Consider the following 19,539-nt stretch of genomic DNA (forward strand, 5'->3'; position numbering starts at 1 on the left):
TTGGCTGACCCCTGTGCTGGTCCTACCATCATTTGGTTAGACAACAACTATCCCTTCTTGACGAGTACGTGTTTTGTTGCAAAATATTTAAAAAAATTCTATCCACAATTATAATATCCCCCCCCCCCCAAAAAAAAAATCGTCTTCTTGAGACCCACCTGCAGATTTTCCATTCTTAATGTTAATAAGGCCAAAACCGTGTTTCCGGGAACACCAAACATCATTGGGAAGCATTGATCCAAATCATTTTGTTTTTAAATAATCATAGACATTTAATTTTTTTTTTTTTGAAAACCAGAAAAGAAAGAAAAAAAAAACACTCCAGGCCGAGGCGTTTTAGCATTAGCAATTTTTTTTATTTTCCTTTTTTGTTGCATAGGAAATGCAGTATTCGTTTCCAGTAATTGTATTGTAATGTAAGAGTTGGTTGCACTAATGGCTGAGTACAAGAGTTAACTAATCCACACACCAGCTCAAAAAAAAAAAAAAACCTGCAGAGATTTAGTCGGATAACAATTCATACCCACAGTGATTCTCAACCAATTACATTTTTTTTTTTTTTTTTCACAGAACACAGTAAAAAATAAACTGATAACAAGCATGAGTAAATACATGGTAGGAGAGGCACGGAGAGCCTGATTCATAAAACAAGTGACTGTATTAACGCAGGCACACAAGGATTTCGTTGAAGATCATAAAAAAAAAAAAACACCCATTATGGGGCGATTAATTAAACACAAAGATAAGGGTTTAACATGGTCAAGAGCCAGCTTGGCTGCAGCGCGGTATTCAATGAAGAGCCCAGGATTGTGAGAAATGAAGAGATAAAATAAAGGGGGGACAGGAGATTCCCACGGCTACCAAATAGATCCCACCTAGTCATGCAAACAAAGGGCCAATTCCGAACGCAATCCCAAGCCTGTAAGGATGCCCGTCTTCACCTGCTGTCTGCACCCTTGACTTATGCCGACAATGTATGGTTGTGTGATTCTGTAAAGAACGGGGGACAAAGAACCCATTCAATGGACTATATGTCCCAGAGTGCACACAGCTGAAGGGTTCGAGAAACACATGGTGCCATGTGCCGAGTCTGCATTGCATCGTGAGATTAAGGGCTGATTATTATTATTATTATTATTATTATTATTATTACTACTACACCGTGCATAAATATCTAATAGAAAACTGGATGTGGCTTGTATTAGATAAAAGCCAGACGGCACCCCACAAATGCACAGATATTGTCCTCCAAAATTTATTAGTGTCCATATTCTGCAATCCTCTGGGTGACAACATTAGAACATTAAACTTTAAAGTAAAAAAAAAAAAAAATTAAAAACACAAAATTGAGGGAACCTGCATTAGAACATTAAACTTTAAAAGTAAAAAAAAAAAAAATAAAAACATACAAAATTGAGGGAACCTGCATTAGAACATTAAACTTTAAAAGTAAAAATAAAAAAAAAAATTAAAAACATAAAAAATTGAGGGAACCTGCATTAGAACATTAAACTTGAAAAGTAAAAAAATTAAAAACATAAAAAATTGAGGGAACCTGCATTTTTTTTAAATATTTTCCAATTTATTTTTTGAATTTAAAACAATATAAAATTGCACAAAAATTATTTTTTATTCCTAATTGTGTAAATGATAAAAATATGCATTTTAAAATTTATTTTTTAATGTAAAAAATATAAAATTGCAAAAAAGTTTTTTTTTATTTCTAATGGTGTAAATAAAAAGACTTGTTATGAGAAAAAGTTGCAGATTTCCTCGTTTTTTGTATATTTTTAATTTATTGCAATTCCCCAAAATTTAGTTAATTTTACTTTATTTTTTTTTCCAGTGGACAATTAAATATATTGGAATATTATTTGAGCTTTTTTTTTTTAATTTTAAATATATGTTATGAATTTCTGAGAGCAGCTGTCAAGAAACAAGAGAATTTCGGCACTTTAGTGGTGACTCGAGAGCAAAAAAAAAATAATAAATTCTGAAAGTGATAGTTGATCAAGACCAGCTTGCGCAGGCGACAAAACTTGCTAAAGGAATTCTGTTACAAGCCATAAAATATAAAGTGATCAAAAATTTGCAGACCCGAGGATTTTCAAACTTAAAATTGATGCTGTACATTAACTCGGTAGAGAAAGGTTCACATTAATGTAATCATTGTGAGGAAATGAGCTGTGGAGATAACACGTTTATTAAAACACTGATGTCCGGTCCATCCGCCACCCAAATTTTGTGGGGGAGGGGCAGCATAGAAAAAATTGATCACATAGAAAACCAATCGCACTCGTGTACTTGCATTGTGTAATGATACATAGTTTCATATATTTCATGAATCAGGCCCAAAAGGTTGTACAGAATAAAATAAATTGATTAAAAACACACAAGGAAAAAAAACAAACAAAAACAGTTACATACGTGTGAAACCAATTGTCAAAATATTTTAGTACAGAATTTTTTAATTTTATTTTTTCAAATCGGAGGTCTGGTGTGAAGATGGGAAATCATTGTCTCACCATTTGTTTCATCCTAGAAAAATCAGGTTTGTGAAATGAACTAACAAGATGATCAAACAACTTTCCCATAATATGTCATTTAAGGAAAAATATAAGTCACAAAAAAGGGAATAAAAAAAAATAAAATTGTAATACTGAACTTAAGTTGTAAGATGCATACCTCCATAAATACTGAAATACCCCAAGAAAAAAAGCAAAAAAAAGCAACAAAATGTTAAAACTATAGTTTGCATAATTGGTGACTTATAGTAAAAATTAAAGGGCAAAAAAATAAAAATAAATAAAAATAAAGTTAAAACTATAGTTTGTATACTTGGTGACTTACAATAAAAATTTAAGGGCAAAAAAAATAAAAAAAATTAAAACTATAGTACTTGCTGACATACAATAGAAATTAAAGGGCAAAATAGTTTAAAATAAAAATAAAGTTAAAACTATAGTTTGCATACTTGGTGACTTACAATAAAAATTAAAGGGGAAAAAAAAATTAGGCTAAGAATTAATATTTGTAAAATGACCAAGCGGTATGGGATTGCATGCATATTTATGGTATGGTTATTTTACATCAGACGATTCTGACGGACAGCAAAAGGCTCACGGTGTAGTAATTTCTTTCTTTAGAAGAGCATATAATACAGGTTTCACAGGCACTACAATTAGAAATCAGATATTTTGCTGGTTTTTATCATATATTTCATTTTGTCCTAAAGCTGGCATCTTAATAACAATGACTAAAAAAGGCAAGGACTGAAAGTTAACGGAAAAGTTTTTTTTTTTTTAGGTTGATCGTATCTGGTCTCAGGTAGGGTTAGTGCATAGTTTCCATGCAGAGAAGAACACTGCTATGCATTTACGTGGATGAACAGAAGAGCTGGATCAGCCTATGTAGATCTATAGGCCTCCATCGGTTAGCCGGACTATCTTAGCACCATGTCATGAATTTTGTTGTTGTTTTTTCCAAAACCAGTTGATGGCATGTTCTTGGGCCGTACATAGCAGTCCCTTTATTATCTGCACATTAGAAGAATTCTCATCCATTAGGCTGGGATAAAAAATAAATAAAAACCATATACCGATGTACAGTGTGTTGAGGCCAAACGACATCGAAGGACCGGCCTCCACCCACGAGAACTTTGTAGTGGATAGCCCTGGCAAAAAAAAAAAAAAAAAAGTGGCTATGTTGCCTCACCAATTCCCATGCCACTGGACCTCTCCTGCTAGATATTTATTTGTTCTATGAAGGCTTCGAATCCCCCCAATCACCCAAAATAAAAAGAATTAAAAAAATCCTACTTTACCAGAGACACAATGCAAAGTACAATATTGATCGACTTTTTGTTAGTTATATATGTATAATCACCGCAAGAAAATAAAACTATGAATCTGAAGCTTTTGTGTTGCTCTTAGAGAAAAAAAAATGATATAACACTGTTACTCCAAGCTGAAAAAAATCTTAAGAAAAGCAAAAAATAAAAGCAAAGAACCAACTGCCTTGGGATCTGTGTATTGCTACCAGTTAATGAATATACAGTAGTGAATAGAGAAAGTCTTGTGTATCTTTTCATTGCTGAGTTAAGGGGTGTGTGGCAGAGTAGCTTTCATCTTACAAATAAAAACAAAAATACAAAAAACAGCAGCGCAATCCATCTCGAGAGTGCAGCAACCGGACCAATAAGCAATGGACTTGGTGTAATACCGGTCAGTGGAGAAGACCTTCCTTCATTACCCTGTGACATCCTTTTACTTCTTCGCAACCAAGGAACATATAATGTGTACTTTTGACAAAGTGCATTTCAGAATAAGGGATCAATAGGCAAAGATCGCTTTATAACGGCAAAATCTGCAGATACATCCTATATTGTAGTGTTTTACTAATCACAGCTTATGATCCAAGGTAGGGAAGAGAATCCTTACTTTTAAAGATGAAAATAATTACAGGAATGCAGTGGAAGGGTCTAGAATATGTAAACCCTATGCTAGCATGCAAGGGACAAATATCCACGTCAGCCAAATAAACTCTTGTCATCTTGGTTTACACAATACACATGCTTAAGGGGAGGGAAGAGTTAATCTTTTATGGGGTCAGGCAAAGAAATCAGGATCTTTCTTATTAGAATTTTATAACTTTTGTTGCCCCCCACCCCAAAAAATACAATATTAAAGTTCCGGAAAACGGACAAATTAAAAAAAAATATCGTCAATATACCTTATATGTTATTTTTTTAAAAAACATATATAAACTAATATTGAAATGAAAACTTAAAGCCTGAACTTGAATTTTTAAAATTTAGGATTAAAAAAAATAAAAAGTTATCAAAAATCTGCAAGTTAATTTGGCTGGATTTTTATGGCAGGGGGTAAAATATCCATGCGGTGTATTTTTTTTTTTTTTACTGTGCATATGTAGAGAGAGCGCTATGGAATAACAATCAATGGCCACGGTGATACTCTATAAAATAAATTTCATATTTACTTGTATTTTTAAATTTAGTGATTAAAAATTGTATCAATTTCTCAGAAGTAGGTGCTAATATGTTACAATGGAGAAGGCCTCGTATTTCTCATATTCACACTGCATATTTGAAGTTTGCTAAATTGCACTTAATTATGGATAGATTTTTAGGGTTATTTAAAAATGTCATATCTATTATTACGCTGCACATCCAGCGTTACCGCTCATGTGTCAAATTTTGCAATTTCTAAGGAAAAAAAGCAGATTTGAGTCTACATGAGTTGTTCTTGTATTTTATATATGGAGGGCGTATGAACATAAATAAAACTTCACGAGTTCCGTACTTGACACAAGTTTGTTTTACATCCTCGACTGCCTAAATGTAATGTTTTAAAGCCTTTAAAACATTTTTACACTTTTATCTGAGAAAGTCTCAACACTTAAAAATACAGCATACCTGTAATGTCCATTTAAAATGGTTTATTTAGTGGCCCATACTTCTCAAGTATAGGAATATGCTATACCGATACGAGAAGAAACTAACTAGAAAAAAATAAAATAAAAATAATTGTATTTAAATACATACAAAACAAAGGAAACAGGTAAGTTTTAACTTAAATCCAGTTCCTGGAAGAAAAAAAAAAAAATGAATAATAAAAATAATAAAAAAATAAAATAAAATCCCGCTGCCCACCCTCCAGACAAAAAAAGTAAGAAAAAATTTCTAAGAGCGTTGCCGTTATAATAAACGATCCCAAAAATCTGCAAAGCTAAATTGACAGAAAATTGTCCTCATTTAAACAACATTACAAAAGTCCTGCATTATAAAATAGGGTAGAATAAATCAGTGTACTCATTAAAACTATACAACATACAAATTACAGATCTGATCGGGCAGTTTGCTCTCTTTTTTTTTTTTATCGCCATTAGGTCTACTCAACACACTTAACACAAAAAGAAAAAAAAGAAAAAAAAACAACAAAAAACCCTACAACTGCCCGGAGCTATTGCTTATTTTGCATGTTTATAAAAGGGTGCGTTTGTATTGTATATACAACCAATTTACTGGTAACGCCTTGACTTATAGCAAGGTTCTGACAAAATGTTTGTCTAGGCTTTATTTCCCTTCACTGTGAAGCACTGCAAGCTGCTGTTTTTTGTTTTTTTTCTTATTTAGTGCACATATGTCATAAGGTAATGCCCAGCTAAGTGCTATAGGAAAGGCAAAGGATGCTGGCTACAGAAAAATGGACACGATTCACTAACACTCACACGATACAACTACTCAACCACGTATCAGACACATATGAAAAAATCCAAAAAACATTTGTATTCATTTATTTAGTTTTTTTTCTCATTTTTTTTTTCTTAAATAGAGAGAACCGGTAAACAATTATTTTTATTTTTTTTCCCGCAAGTTGGAAGTTTTAAAAACGTGCATATAAAAAATGGGCTATTGAACGTGGGTTGATTGCTGTCTGCTAATAAAAATGGGGTGTAAAGGGGGGGGGGGGGGGAATAATTTTTTTTTTTCAAGGAAAAGGAAGTCAGTTTTTTTTTTTCTTAAGGCTTGCTTGTGATAGGAACGGTTGTAACACACACACAAAAAAAAAATAAAAAAAAATAAAAAAAATCATAATAAAGTTGCTCAAAGCAGGGTACAGCTTAGTGCTTCACAGTCTGACTGCTTCTCTAAGAGGCCCCCTCCTGCATGTGCATTTCGTAGTCACAAAGGATACAATGACTAAAAACACCTAAAACACACTGCGTCAAGTACAGCACCAACTTTGGTCAAATAAAAAATAAAAATTCAAAAATAAAATTCTAATAAATTTTGCTAAGCTTTGACTACATGATATAAGCAGGTATTGCATATTTTCATTGATCAGGGAAACGACGACAACAACAAAAAAAAATAAAAAAGGAAGACTCTAAATAAATTGTCACAATGCAGCAAACATCCCCCCAAAATACTGATCTCCTACGCAAAAATAGCACAGACACTACAAGACTAAGCACACTACTCCTACTGGTGGGATATAACTAAAAATATCTACCTACATGGTGAAGCCTGCAACGTCCGACATAAAAGTCACATTTACAAGAAAACAAATAAAAAGTGTCTCCAAAAAACGCGTGACCGGGAGGAACTCTCTCCCCCCCGACTATCTATATATATATATAGGAACATGTGCAACAATTTCACAAATAATCGCTATCCAGGGCAAGGCACATTGATATGGAATTTATTTCATCTTCGTGCAAATTAACCTATTGGTTGCTAGAGAGGCCTGCAATGTACTGCATCCCAAAGCCGTCCCGGTGCACCCAAAAAAAAATAAAAAAAATATTAAAAAAATAAAAATAAAAAAATGAGGAGCAAAGTGTCTTCCCAAGAATTTCATGGACTTGATTGTACAGGACAGTAGCAAATAAGCCCTCCAATAAAGGGCTGAACACGCAGAGTTTAACTCCTTCACTGCCAATAAAAAGGGGGCAAGAAATGCCCCCAATACAGCTGCAAATGGGGGAGAGGGTAAAAAAGAGGCAAGTGCCTGGAATAAGGATTAAAATGTCTTGTCTTAATGCACTCTACTTTATCCTACTTTAAGTATATAAAAATGAGATACTAACACTAAACATGCAGAGACGTTTTTTTTTTGTTTATTTTTTCTTCCTCCGACGACCGAATCTGTCCGCCGGAAAGTATATAATATATGTATAGTATAGGAAAAAAACCCTCCTTAAGGTTGCATGCGAAGCAAAGGGATGCTCCGCTGTCTGGTAGAAAATAAATCATGTGAATTCTGTTTATTTTGCCTTTTTGACTTTTTTTTTTTAATCCTTTTTTTATATTTTTCTGCTCTAAGTACATAACATACATAAAATCTATTATTTAATTTTATTTAATTTTTTTTTTTCAGCAATTGCTGAAATTCCCCCTCTAGATTGATCAATATTTATAGTCCAGATAATAAAAGTGATGGAATTATAAAAAAAAGAAAATAAAAAAAATAACATGGATAAAATCTGGACATTTATAAAGATCCTGAGGCGCCCGACTAAATCCTATATTGGGAAATTTTAGCGTTTTGTCTGAATTGGCATATCCACGAATAGTGACTTTAGCTTATAAAATTAACAAGTATTATGATTCAGTTTTAGTTATGTGCTTTGATAAAAAGAAAATGATTACTTAGCATTTAATGTAGTTAACATATTGTGGTAAAAGCACCATTATGTTTTATAATATATATATATTTTTTTTAGATTTTTTTTTGTTTTTTAATTTTTAAGGGATACAGGTTTTAACAATAAAAAACATAAAAAGCAAAAATAGCTCCCCTTTCTTTTGCAAGGCTGTTTTTTTTTTTATTTTTTTTTGTTTAACCCCCACATACTTTAGAGTCCCGGGGGTGGGTAGGACTTTGAAAAAACAAAAATAGAATTTTCAACAATCTCTATCTTACAAAGATATTTACCTATCCAATGAAATTGCACTTTACTCAATCCAAACAATGATTGTTTCGATTGGTTCCTGTCAGTTTCTGTCAATACAGACCATCTTTCCCCGTTTCTGTGTTTCTGTGTCATTGTTGAAAATTTTTGTCTCAGAAAAGCTTATTTTGTAAGTGCAGCATTTTTTTTTCTTACATGAATAATAAAAGTTCTGGACAATTTTTTTTTTTCTTTTTTTTTTTTTTTTTTTAACATTGCTCTGCAACTCGAATGAAACTATATGTTACCAGCTTCCTCGTGGGTGGGTCATGGATGTGATTACTCCTTGAAAGAAAGAAGAGCGGACGTGTTGTTGATATGTTAGTGAAGCATCTTGTCGCAGTTGTGTCCTTTTTGATACAACTTCATCGATTCCGCGGAGGAGGGTCGTTAAATTATATTAAAAAAAGTGCAGTTTGTGATAACCGACGTTACACACTTTGTGTATTTTTGCAAATCCTTTTTTTTTTTTTTTTTAGGTGAATTAGCACTTAAAATATCCGCAAAAAAAAAGGAAAATATGGAGGCTCTGGATAAACTTCCATGTTATCTCAAACAACTGTAGTGTGGTCTTAGTCCTAGTAGTAGAAGGTTCATATCACATGTTATTTTACATGTAGATTTTAAGAGTGCTTTAGTCCGTTTTTTGTTTTTTTTTTAAAGGGGGGCTTCACTTCCAAAACTCCTCAAGAAGTTTCACAACCATGGACGTAAAGGAGTGGCATTGCAGAAAATGCTGGGCTTCATGATGAATGTGTTTTACAGCAAGTTGGTAAGAAAAAAAATAAAAAAAAAACAAAAAAAAAACAAAAACATCAGACCAAGGCTACCCAGAACCACCTAATGTTTACACTACCAATGAAACACTTCAAATACCATGATGCCCAGCTTTTCCCGGCAGGAACTTTCTTCGGATCCCAAGAAAGTAAATAATTAAAAAAAGGGAAGTAAGGCTGATTATAGAGGGTCATTGCCATGCGACCACATAGGATTCTTTTTTTTTTTTCTTTTCTTCTCATTCAACGTTGTTACGCTGTTGACACGAGTCTTCCCCTTCCATTGGAGCGAAGCAACTTTGCCATGTTCTCACCGTTTTCTTCCATGTTACAGAGATGGGAAGGGCCAGGTGGTCTGTCATGTTTTTGATAGAAATCTGTGACCATTATCCCAGGTACCAGGACTGAAAAGACAAAAAAAAATTTTTTTTAGACATTTGTTTTTATACTTGCCAATTTTTTTGTTAATGTCAAAGTCAATCAGACTGGTATTCTATGAAAAATTCCGCCACTTGTCAACTAAGAAACCCATTTTGATGAGTTGAGGAATATTTTTCAGATTTTTCACAGAATATTATTTGATAATTTTCGATAATAATATGAACGTGGTAACAATTCAATGCCGTAAAAGTTTGTTTTGTTTTGTTTTTTTTAAGAATTTAAAATTTTTTTTTTTAAGTATCTGTAATACCTGGAGTTGAGAAACGGTGACTAAAAAGTGCAATAGGGTCTTATCCCAGCATACCAGAAGGCTACAAAAACCCCAAAACCTCTCACCTCGTCAGGTTGTGTGACCCACAACCAGTGTATATCACATGTACAGCTGCTGCACGGACCACGAGCCACAAGGGCTTTGGTACAAAATCCAGGGGAAGACAGGAATAAAAATGTGGTTAATTCTGCGCTACTGTCGGTGAAGGGGTCCATTATAAAAGCAGAATTGAAATTAAAAGGTGGTTTATTAAACGCGTTTCGAAGTAAACTTAACGTCTTCAAGAAAGGCCACTTCAGACTTTTCCTGAAGAAGACCTGAAGCTTACTTCGAAACACGTTGAATAAACCACCTTTTAATTTCAATTCTGCTTTTATAATGGACCCCTTCACCAACAGCAGCGCAGAATTAACCACATTTTTATTCCTGTCTTGCACTGGATTTTGATACTTTGCAAACCTATTTCTATCAATATTGAATAGTTCTATTTGTCACATTTTTACTTTTTTTATGCACCAATTTGAAGTTTAGATCAAGAATTGTTGTGCTTTGTAGTGAAAACTGTACTGATTGCACAAAATAACAGCTAAAGTTTGAGGAATGCAAATCTTTTCAAACTCAAATTTGTAAAATTTTCCAAAAAAATCAGATTTGTGGAGAACTGAAAGTAGCAACAGCCAATATTTGCCCTGAAAAGATGAGTATAACAATTTGAGGTCTCTTAGGACTGTCTTGAACTGTTTTGAAGTTCTTTAGTGCAAACACAGCCCTAAGGCCGCTTTACACGCTGCAATCTCGCTAGCGAAATCGCTAGCTTGCGTACCCGCCCCCATCGCTGCCCGTTGCGCACAAAATCGTGCGGGCCCGTCACACATACTTACCTGCATAGCGACGTCGCTGTGACCGGCGAACCGCCTCCTTTCTAAGGGGGCGGTTCGTTCGGCGTCACAGCGACGTCACTAAGCGGCCGCCCAATCAAAGCGGAGTGGCGGAGATGAGCGGGACGAACATCCCACCCACCTCCCTCCTTCCTCATTGCTGGCGGGACGCAGGTAAGGTGAGGTTCCTCGTTCCTGCAGTGTCACACGTAGCGATGTGTGCTGCCGCCGGAACGACGAATAACATCGTACACGCAGCAGCAACAATAATTGAGATTAGGGGGGATGTCACTGATTAGCGATTTTGAACGTTTTTGCAACGATTCAAAATCGCTAATAGGTGTCACACGCAACGACATCGCTAACGCAGCCGGATATGCGTCACAAAATCCGTGACCCCAACGACAGCGCTTTAGCGATGTCGTAGCGTGTAAAGCGGCTTTCAGTCGTGTGCAAGTGACCTCACTATAAATGGCTCAAGGTAAACGGATGGTAACTGTTCTTTACTGTGGTGTCACACACTATCTGTACAGTTTCTTCAGGGTTTTATGGCTTTCGCTCCCTTTGTCTATGACTAAAGGCCGCTTTACACACAACGATATCGCTAGCGATCTCGTTAGTGATGTGAAATGACCAGATCATTGCTACGATTTACCGAGTTCGCTCATAGGTCGTTTTGTAGTGGTCACACTTACCCATCTCACAAACGACGCAACATCGTTCAGCGATATATTGTTTGACCAAGGCGGTCGTGTGGACACCGTCACACAGCATTCCTCCAAACGATTTCGGCAACGACAGAGGCGTATAATTGTCCATAGCATACACCCTGACTTGTGATTGCCTCGCCCTCTACACGGCCAAACTTCCATACTGTCAGAATCTCCTACGATTTGTGTCCGCCTTATCAACCATGCCTGCCAAATCAGAATGCAGTTGGTACCACCAATCAGAGTGGAGGAGGCGTGGAGCATTGCTCATAACGACACGCCCGCGTCGCTGATGACAGACGCACTAACGATGTTGTTCGTCGTTGGCAGGGTGTCGAACGTAGCAATATGTCTGCTGCATTCGAAACGACGAACAATATTTTGAAACTGAACGTGTCAATGATCAACGATTTTCGCTATTTTTAAGATCGTTCGGAGTCGCTCGTAGGTGTCACACGCAACAACGTCGCTAAGGACGACGGAAGTGCGTCATGAAAACCGTGACCCCGACGCCATATCGTCAGATATATCGTAACGGGGCCTTAAGCTTTCAACTGTGACATTGTCTCATAATCTAGATTCACTACAAAGTGGCTGCTGCATTCCCTGCTTCTGCTTTTATACAGGCTATGAAATTCTCTCCTTATTGGCTGTGCTATACCATGGTTACAAGGCATAATGGGAAAACCCAGGTATCCATACCTGAGGTCATGTGAGCCTTCTCTAACTGAAACAGTCTTTTGCAGCATGTAAAATGGTGGTGGACACTATAGGCAATTTAGGCAAAAGGGAATCACAAACTATTTGAATTCACCAGATTTTGCCTAAAACGACACCACAAATTTGATTCGCTCATCCTTAGATAAAACCATTAGTTTATAACCAGTCTCCAATATTAGTGAAAATATTATTAGCACAAGTCAAATTTGCTACAGCACAACATATAAAAATTGCAACCTTATTGTCCAGCTTCTGGAGAGTCAAGAGGACAAGAGATCTATAGAGATCTAGGGGTCTATAAGTGGGTGACCAGTTGATGGCTCCATAACTTCAAAATGGCTGACTCTAGCTGCAACGTCCTGTCCGGTGTTATATGGTGATAAACAAAGCTCCAAAGTACAAACTATAGTGCTAATGAATACCCAAACATTCTGGGCGATTTTTTTTTTTCTCTGTGTTTTACAAAATTTGAAAAGATATGAGTTGAACCAAAAGACTCTTAGAACGTTTCAGTTGTGTTGGCAGTACTCACCCGAACCCTTCCCGGCAGAAGTCGATTATTAATTTTTCCTTATTGTTTTCTACTTTTCAAGGACCCTAACTTTTTTACTTTTCTGTCAAAATTAGGGCTTATATTCAAAAGGACTCGTTTTATTGCATTATTTAATGTATCATATAATTTATTGAAAACCTTTTTTGGGGGATGGGGAATGGAAAAATAATGACAATCCAACGGCACTCTCCGTTTGCATTGAGGGAGGAAGGAGCTACAGCGACATCCAAGGCTTTGGGAGTTGGAGTATTTTTTGGGTTTTGTCCGGGGAGGTAGAACATCAATTGTACTTTCAAAATAGTAAATCAATTATCCAATATTGATCATTTCTAATTGTTCTGCTTGTTGTGTATTTTACTTAGAAATTTAGGAAAGTTTGCAAATTTTTAATTATGGAACACTTCACGAATTTGTGTGTCATCCTTTCACAGGACATTTTTTTTTTTAGTGTATGTGCTGCCGAGGCAAGGATGACATGCAAATTTGTGGAGCGTTCCATACATTTTTAATTATATAAATATATGTTCAGCTCTATATTTGTAATTATTAGTAATTGTTATTTAGAGTCTGGTGGTTGGAAAATAGAGGAGTCAGTAGCTTGGCCGGAATTAGATTTATCCATACATGGCCGGTTCCTGCTGGCAATGGAACCAGGTCAAGTACCGTACTTCTGCTGTACAAGTATGGCTGATGTCATCAACGGGTTAAAAAGGTTTTTGGGGAGCCAACTAATATTCCCTGTCTTCAGTGACGCCATTCTGTTTGTCCTAATGCCTGCTTTACACTAGTCGACCGATCGTGCGATTTCACAATCGATCATACCCGCCCCCGTCGTTTGTGCGTCACGAGCAATCGCTGCCCGTGTCGCACAAAGTCGTGAAACCCCTGTCACACGCACTTACCTGCTGAGCGACCTCGCTGTGGGCGGCGAACATCCACTTCCTGAAGGGGGAGGGACGTTCGGCGTCACAGCGACATCAAACAGCCGCCGGCCAATAGAAGCGGAGGGGCGGAGATGAGCGGGACGTAAACATCCCGCCCACCTCCTTCCTTCCGCATAGCTGCCGGGAGCCGCGGGACACAGGTAAGCTGTGTTCATTGTTCCCGGGGTGTCACAGGGAGCGATGTGTGCTGCCCCGGGTACGATGAACAACCGGCGCCATTTTAATTAAACAATTTTTTAAAACTAAGCGACGAGTACACGACGCACGATTTGTGAGCGATACTGCGTCGCTCGGAGGTGTCACACGAGACGACGTCGTGAACGATGCCGGATGTGCGTCACGAAAACCGTGACCCCGACAATGCATTGCACGATAGCTCGTCTCGTGTAAAGCCCGCATTACTGTTATCTAAGGCTGTGAAAACCAATCACTTGCTAAATACAGCTAAGGGGAGTGATTGGCTGCAGCGGTTACATGGATGTCATCACTACAGTATAATTAAAACCGAGACTGACGATCCCAAAATCTATAAAATGCATACAGCTGCACACTGAAAAGCCAAGAATGTACAAGGCAAAATATATTACTGCAAAAGAGAGATATTTAGTTTATGTATTGGCCAATGCATGTAAGCCCGGAAATCAACGGCAAGGTATATTTCTGTAATCCGGGAACCTAACTTAAATGCCACTATCTAGGTTAAAAACATCCCTGTCTGGGCAAAATGCCACTATTTGGACTACAAACCTCCATGTATGGGCAGCTAGCCTCCTGCTATAATGGTTATGAATCCCAAAATCTACTCATTGCCATCTGGTAACAAGACAGTTAAGGCCGCTTTACACACTGCGATATCGGTACCGATATCGCCAGCGTGCGTACCCGCCCTCATCGGTTGTGCGACACGGGCAAATCTCTGCCCGTGCCGCACATCATCGCCCGGACCCGTCACACTACTTACCTTCCCTGCAACGTCGCTGTGAGCGGCGAACCGCCTCCTTTCTAAGGGGGCGGTTCGTTCAGGGTCACAGCGACGTCACAGCAGCGTCACTGAACCGCCGCCCAATAGAAGCGGAGGGGCAGAGATGAGCGGGACGTAACACCCCGCCCACCTCTTTCCTTCCGCATAGCGGCCCGGAGGCAGGTAAGGAGAGCTTCCTCGTTCCTGCGGTGTCACACGGAGCGATGTGTGCTGCCGCAGGAACGAGGAACAACTTCGTTACTGCTGCAGTAACGATAATTGAGAATGGACCCCGATGTCACTGATGAGCGATTTTGCACGTTTTTGCGACGATGCAAAATCGCTCATAGGTGTCACACGCAACGGCATCGCTACAGCGGCCGGATGTGCGTCACAAAATCCGTGACCCCAACGACAACGCATTAGCGATCTCGTAGCGTGTAAAGCCCGCTTAACTCTCAATTTTAGTGAATTGCCCTCAGTCAGACCTCCAATCCCGGAGTAACGTAACCTGAATTGCATAGGAATTTTTTTTTAAAAAAATTCTCAAAAGTCTTTATTTTTTTTGTAAACCCCCCCTCCCCAAGCAAAATTGTAAAGCAACGGGAACATGATATTTTTCCCACAAAAGTAACATAACAGCACTACTATAAACACAACTTATCAAATAACCACATTGTAATCCCAGAAGCCAATCAGAGCAGAAGATTTTTACGATTTATTTATTTATTTTTTTTCTCCGGGAAAGGAAGAAAAAAAAAAAGAAAATGTAATCTGCGATTGGTTGCCATGGGATACAGAACATTTACATCCTGTAATTAGATTTAAAGAGGTTTCTTTCCCAGCGCAGTCAGTCGGCTCTTGGCCCGGGCACCAGACTCTTATTACAGACAATGCTTTTCGGCTACCTTCCATGACCCAAGTTTCGCAGCAGCTGTGCACATGGCTTATGAATGAACTCGCCATGTGTAAACAGCTGGTGCCTTGCCATTCTTTTGCACGGTTTCAGACCTAAAGCTGGGTTTTGCACAATTAAACAAAAAAAAAAAAAATCCAAAGCCATGGCCAAAAATAAACTGAATTTGCATTATACTTTTTTTTTTTGCACTTCCAGCAAAAATGCACTAAAAATAAAGTTTTCTTAGTTTTCAGCTGGAGTCTCGCAGACAAGGTTACCCCAGAGCAGATCCGTAATCCTTCACTGAAATAGGCATTATTGATTACTCTGGTCTATTGTTCCCATTTCAACTCCCCAAGTTCAAGTTCATCGTGGTGTTACATCATGTCTGGTTGTTAGCAGCAACCAGACAGAGCCAGACGTGACTATCATTAGCAAGAAAGTCCGTGCTCCCCTCCCACCGAACCTTCCCCTTTCCTCTGACGTTGCAAATCCACTGCAAACACATTGAAGTATTCATTCCGGGTAATTTATGACCCAACTTTGGGCGAGTGGGACCCCACACTTGTGTGTTTAATTAATCGCCCCCTTCCCTGGTACTTGGGAAAAGTTAGACAAAGGGGCAATTATGTTTTTCACTTTGCACACTTATAGTAGTCAGGAGGAGGGGGGGGGGGGTTAAGGGGACGATTACTCGAGGATCTTCTTTAAGATTTCTCCCTTTTTATTGACATTTTTTGTGAAATATTCCGACGGCTTGGGGAAATTGATGCGAGGGTGCCGCCTATGGAGCTGGTATTCTGTAACACAAATCAACTTCATGACATGCCTAAATTTAAATGCTAACCACACACTCCGAGAGTTACTTTAAAGGTTAGTTTTTAATCAATAGAAGGTGCTGAGTCGGGAGTTTTATTTTAGCTGTGCAGCACGACTCTCAAGTCTTTGTCTGGTAATTCAGCTTTCAAACTTTCTTCCCACCCCCCCTCCCCTTCTTGAAGACCGGTCCTGCAGTGCTTTGCAGATACAGCTCACGGTTGCAATATGTCAGTACAGGGGGTTAGGATCTTGTGATGGAAAACATGAGCTGCACACTTTTTGGCTGGAGTACCTTCAATGTTCATAGTAATCGACGCTCTTTTTACTGTTTTGTGTTTTTTTGTTTTTTTTGCAGCAATATTTATTAAAATTTTCTTTGCTGACCAAACCACTTTCTTAATCGGACAACACGCATCTAAGCTTTTGGAGTTTTTCAACAGTTGCATATGAGTTAAAGGACCACAAGACAGGCAAAAATAATAGGTCGTAAGTCCTTAAAGGGAACCATCCATCAGAATTTTCATGTATAAAGTAAAGCCAGTGCTATACTGGGGCTAGGATGCTGAATGTAAGCATAGCTTTTGTTCTGAGATTGGATGTTTTATTTCAGAAATATGTGCAAGTAAAGTTCCAGCAATGTACCATTATTTGATTGACAGGTGCAACAGGAAGGGAATATGTGGGTCTTGTCTTGCTATCTATTCTCGCCCCTGTCTGTCTGCACCGGAATTAACGTGTAGGAGGGCAACAGGGACGGGAATAGATAGCAAGACCCAATCCACATATTCCCTTCCTGTGGCACCTGTCAATTAAATAACTGTGCATTGCTAGAACTTTACTTGCACATATTTCTGAAATACACTATCCAATCTCTGAAAAAAAGGTATGCTTAGATTCAGCATCCTAGTGCCAGTATAGCACTGGCTTTACTTTATATATCAAAATCCCGCTGGTTGGTTCCCTTTTAAGATCATGATGTTAATGGGGCTTTTCTGGGCCTTCAAAAGCTGATGGTCTATCTAAACTACACGCCATCATATCAGATGTTGCTAGTACTGAAGCTTTCTTAAAGTCAACATGTTGGCCAAACCAGCAGACCATTTAATATTAAAGAGGGCTACCAGACTTTCTTGAGGGGGTGGGAAGAAGGATCCGCCTGTTGAGTTTCTATGGCCGATCTTCTGTTCTGGGAGAAGATAAGCCACTAGAAGCGTTGGTCAGCAGCTCTCTGATAACACAGGAACGCTCAGCTGAACGGTCACGTGTGTGGGAGAGATGGCCAATAACTATCTAATGTGTATAGCAGCTTTAGTCCTAATCAAGTGAAGATACCAGACAACTGCGAGATACCGTATACAGTGGGATGTGGTGCATGTTATAGTGCCATGATTCCCTTCAATTATTTGGTGGTGGATCAGTAATCCCATAACCCCCACCTAGGGTTTGCCATACATACGTATATATTTTATGGAATGCCCAAGGGGCGTCTATCGTACTTCATATAAGTTATATATAATGCTTCGAGAACTCAAAAACTCCCATGTACTACCAATCTCAATGACCGTATAATAGAACAACCTGCCTATTTCGGTTTTCAGACCAGTAGTCTAGCTCTTACTGGTTCCATTACCCTGATAGTGGTTCTTTGTGGTCATCTCTCTCATAGATATCTAATGGCTCCCATAGACATTAAAGTTGGCTAAACTTGCCTATATCAACGCGTTCAGCTCACGGTTTAGTGTGCATGGGGGTTCCGGCTGACTGTCGGGAGAGATGTCGATCACGCACATTCGGTTTCGGACTGCCAATAACATTGTTCTCCCTCAGAAAAGCCACCGTCCAACATGTCAGTTGGCAGCTTTCTCATAGAGAACACTCGAATGCTCGGCCGATCGAGTGCTCCTGTGTATGAGAGAGTCGGCCAGCTCAAGGATCGGTAGAAGCATTGTATGGGAATATGTAACACAGAGGTCAAGGACCAGTGCCACTGTCTCTCACATGGCTAGTATACGCCGTTATACTCATTGCAGGCACTGTCCTTAGCCTGACCAGCTTGCTGAGCTTTCTCATGCAATTGTCCCAGCTTACCTGCATCCACCTGTTGCGGACGAGTTTCTTCCTGGCTACAGGGAGGCTCGGCCAAGAATTTGTATTTCCTGTATCATACAGAGTGTTTATATTCATCCTATCCCCTGCCAGCACTCAGTATAGCAAGCATATCCTCCCTCCACACAGGTGCTTGATCTTAAGTAAGGTCTTTGCTATTCTCCTTAGGGCTCAGTCTGTTTGTTCTTTCCACTTAGTCTCTCCTGTTTTTGCCCTGGCTTGCCTCCTGTTAGCCTGACCTCTCCTGGCTTGCCTCCTGTTTGTCCTGACCTTTCCTCTCCTATGTTTCCTGTACGGTCTGTCCCATTCCTGCCCTGTCAATTCTGACCATGTTTCTGGGTTTTACCTTGCACACCCCTCCGGTCAGCTGCTGCAGGCCAGGGGACTACCCTGGTGTAGTAGCTACAGGCCCGAGGACTGCTCTGGAGTAGCACCTGGCGACTACCTGTGGCTCAAGCCTATCCTCACCATCAGAGGCTCTAGTGAAAAACCAGGTCGTTGCTTGCTTACGACCGTCCAGGGTAAGCCTGGCCAGGGGCGTAGTGGGTCCACATCCACCAGCTGTCCCAGCCACCACCAGAATAAACCATGCTGGTTGCCAAAAATGTCTAAGGGTATGTTCACACAGACCTTTTTGCATGTAGATTGTAAAGCCCCAAAATTCATGGAAAAAACCTCTATGAACACACACACATATACATCTATAATCAGCTTGGTTTTTATTACTGCAAGGGGTCAGATAAAGAAATAACTGGAAGTGGTCCCTAGCGGCTGACATGATTCCTTTTGTGGTCTATAAGTGGCAGTTAGACACCTGGTGTCGACATCTTTTTATTTTACCTCCAATGCCTGTAAATATTCCAAAATATTAGCTATAACATCATTATTCCACCAGTATCTCTGGCTACAATGTATCATGAACCAGTCAGTTGGGCTGGAGATTGTGGAATGGTCTTAATGGCAACTAAAGTTCAGTTTATCTATGTT

The 19,539-nt window shown here is 38.7% G+C and overlaps 2 protein-coding genes across 19 annotated transcripts in view; one reads left to right on the plus strand and one right to left on the minus strand.

Annotated features, from left to right (window-relative positions):
* The window catches only part of TM2D1 (TM2 domain containing 1), a 161,660-nt gene that overhangs the window by 129,249 nt on the left and 12,872 nt on the right, over positions 1-19,539 (plus strand). Inside the window, exon 7 of one of the 2 annotated variants that reach the window (XM_075320401.1) lies at positions 3,307-3,991. The exons of the other annotated variant lie outside the window; for it this stretch is intronic. The gene's annotated coding sequence lies outside the window, so the exon portion shown is untranslated. Of the gene's footprint in view, positions 1-3,306; positions 3,992-19,539 lie in introns of those variants that run through there. 2 annotated transcript variants of the gene reach the window in all.
* NFIA (nuclear factor I A) overlaps positions 344-19,539 on the minus strand; it is a 413,057-nt gene continuing 393,861 nt past the window's right edge. For all 17 annotated transcript variants that reach the window (XM_075320390.1, XM_075320398.1, XM_075320397.1 and 14 more), the window contains one exon: positions 344-9,655. In XM_075320390.1, the coding sequence (XP_075176505.1) occupies positions 9,638-9,655 (18 nt within the window). In that variant the 3' untranslated portion in view covers positions 344-9,637. The remainder of the gene's footprint in view (positions 9,656-19,539) is intronic.

The sequence above is a fragment of the Anomaloglossus baeobatrachus genome, chromosome 8 (assembly GCF_048569485.1).
Source record: "Anomaloglossus baeobatrachus isolate aAnoBae1 chromosome 8, aAnoBae1.hap1, whole genome shotgun sequence".
In the NCBI taxonomy this organism is placed as follows: domain Eukaryota; kingdom Metazoa; phylum Chordata; class Amphibia; order Anura; family Aromobatidae; genus Anomaloglossus; species Anomaloglossus baeobatrachus.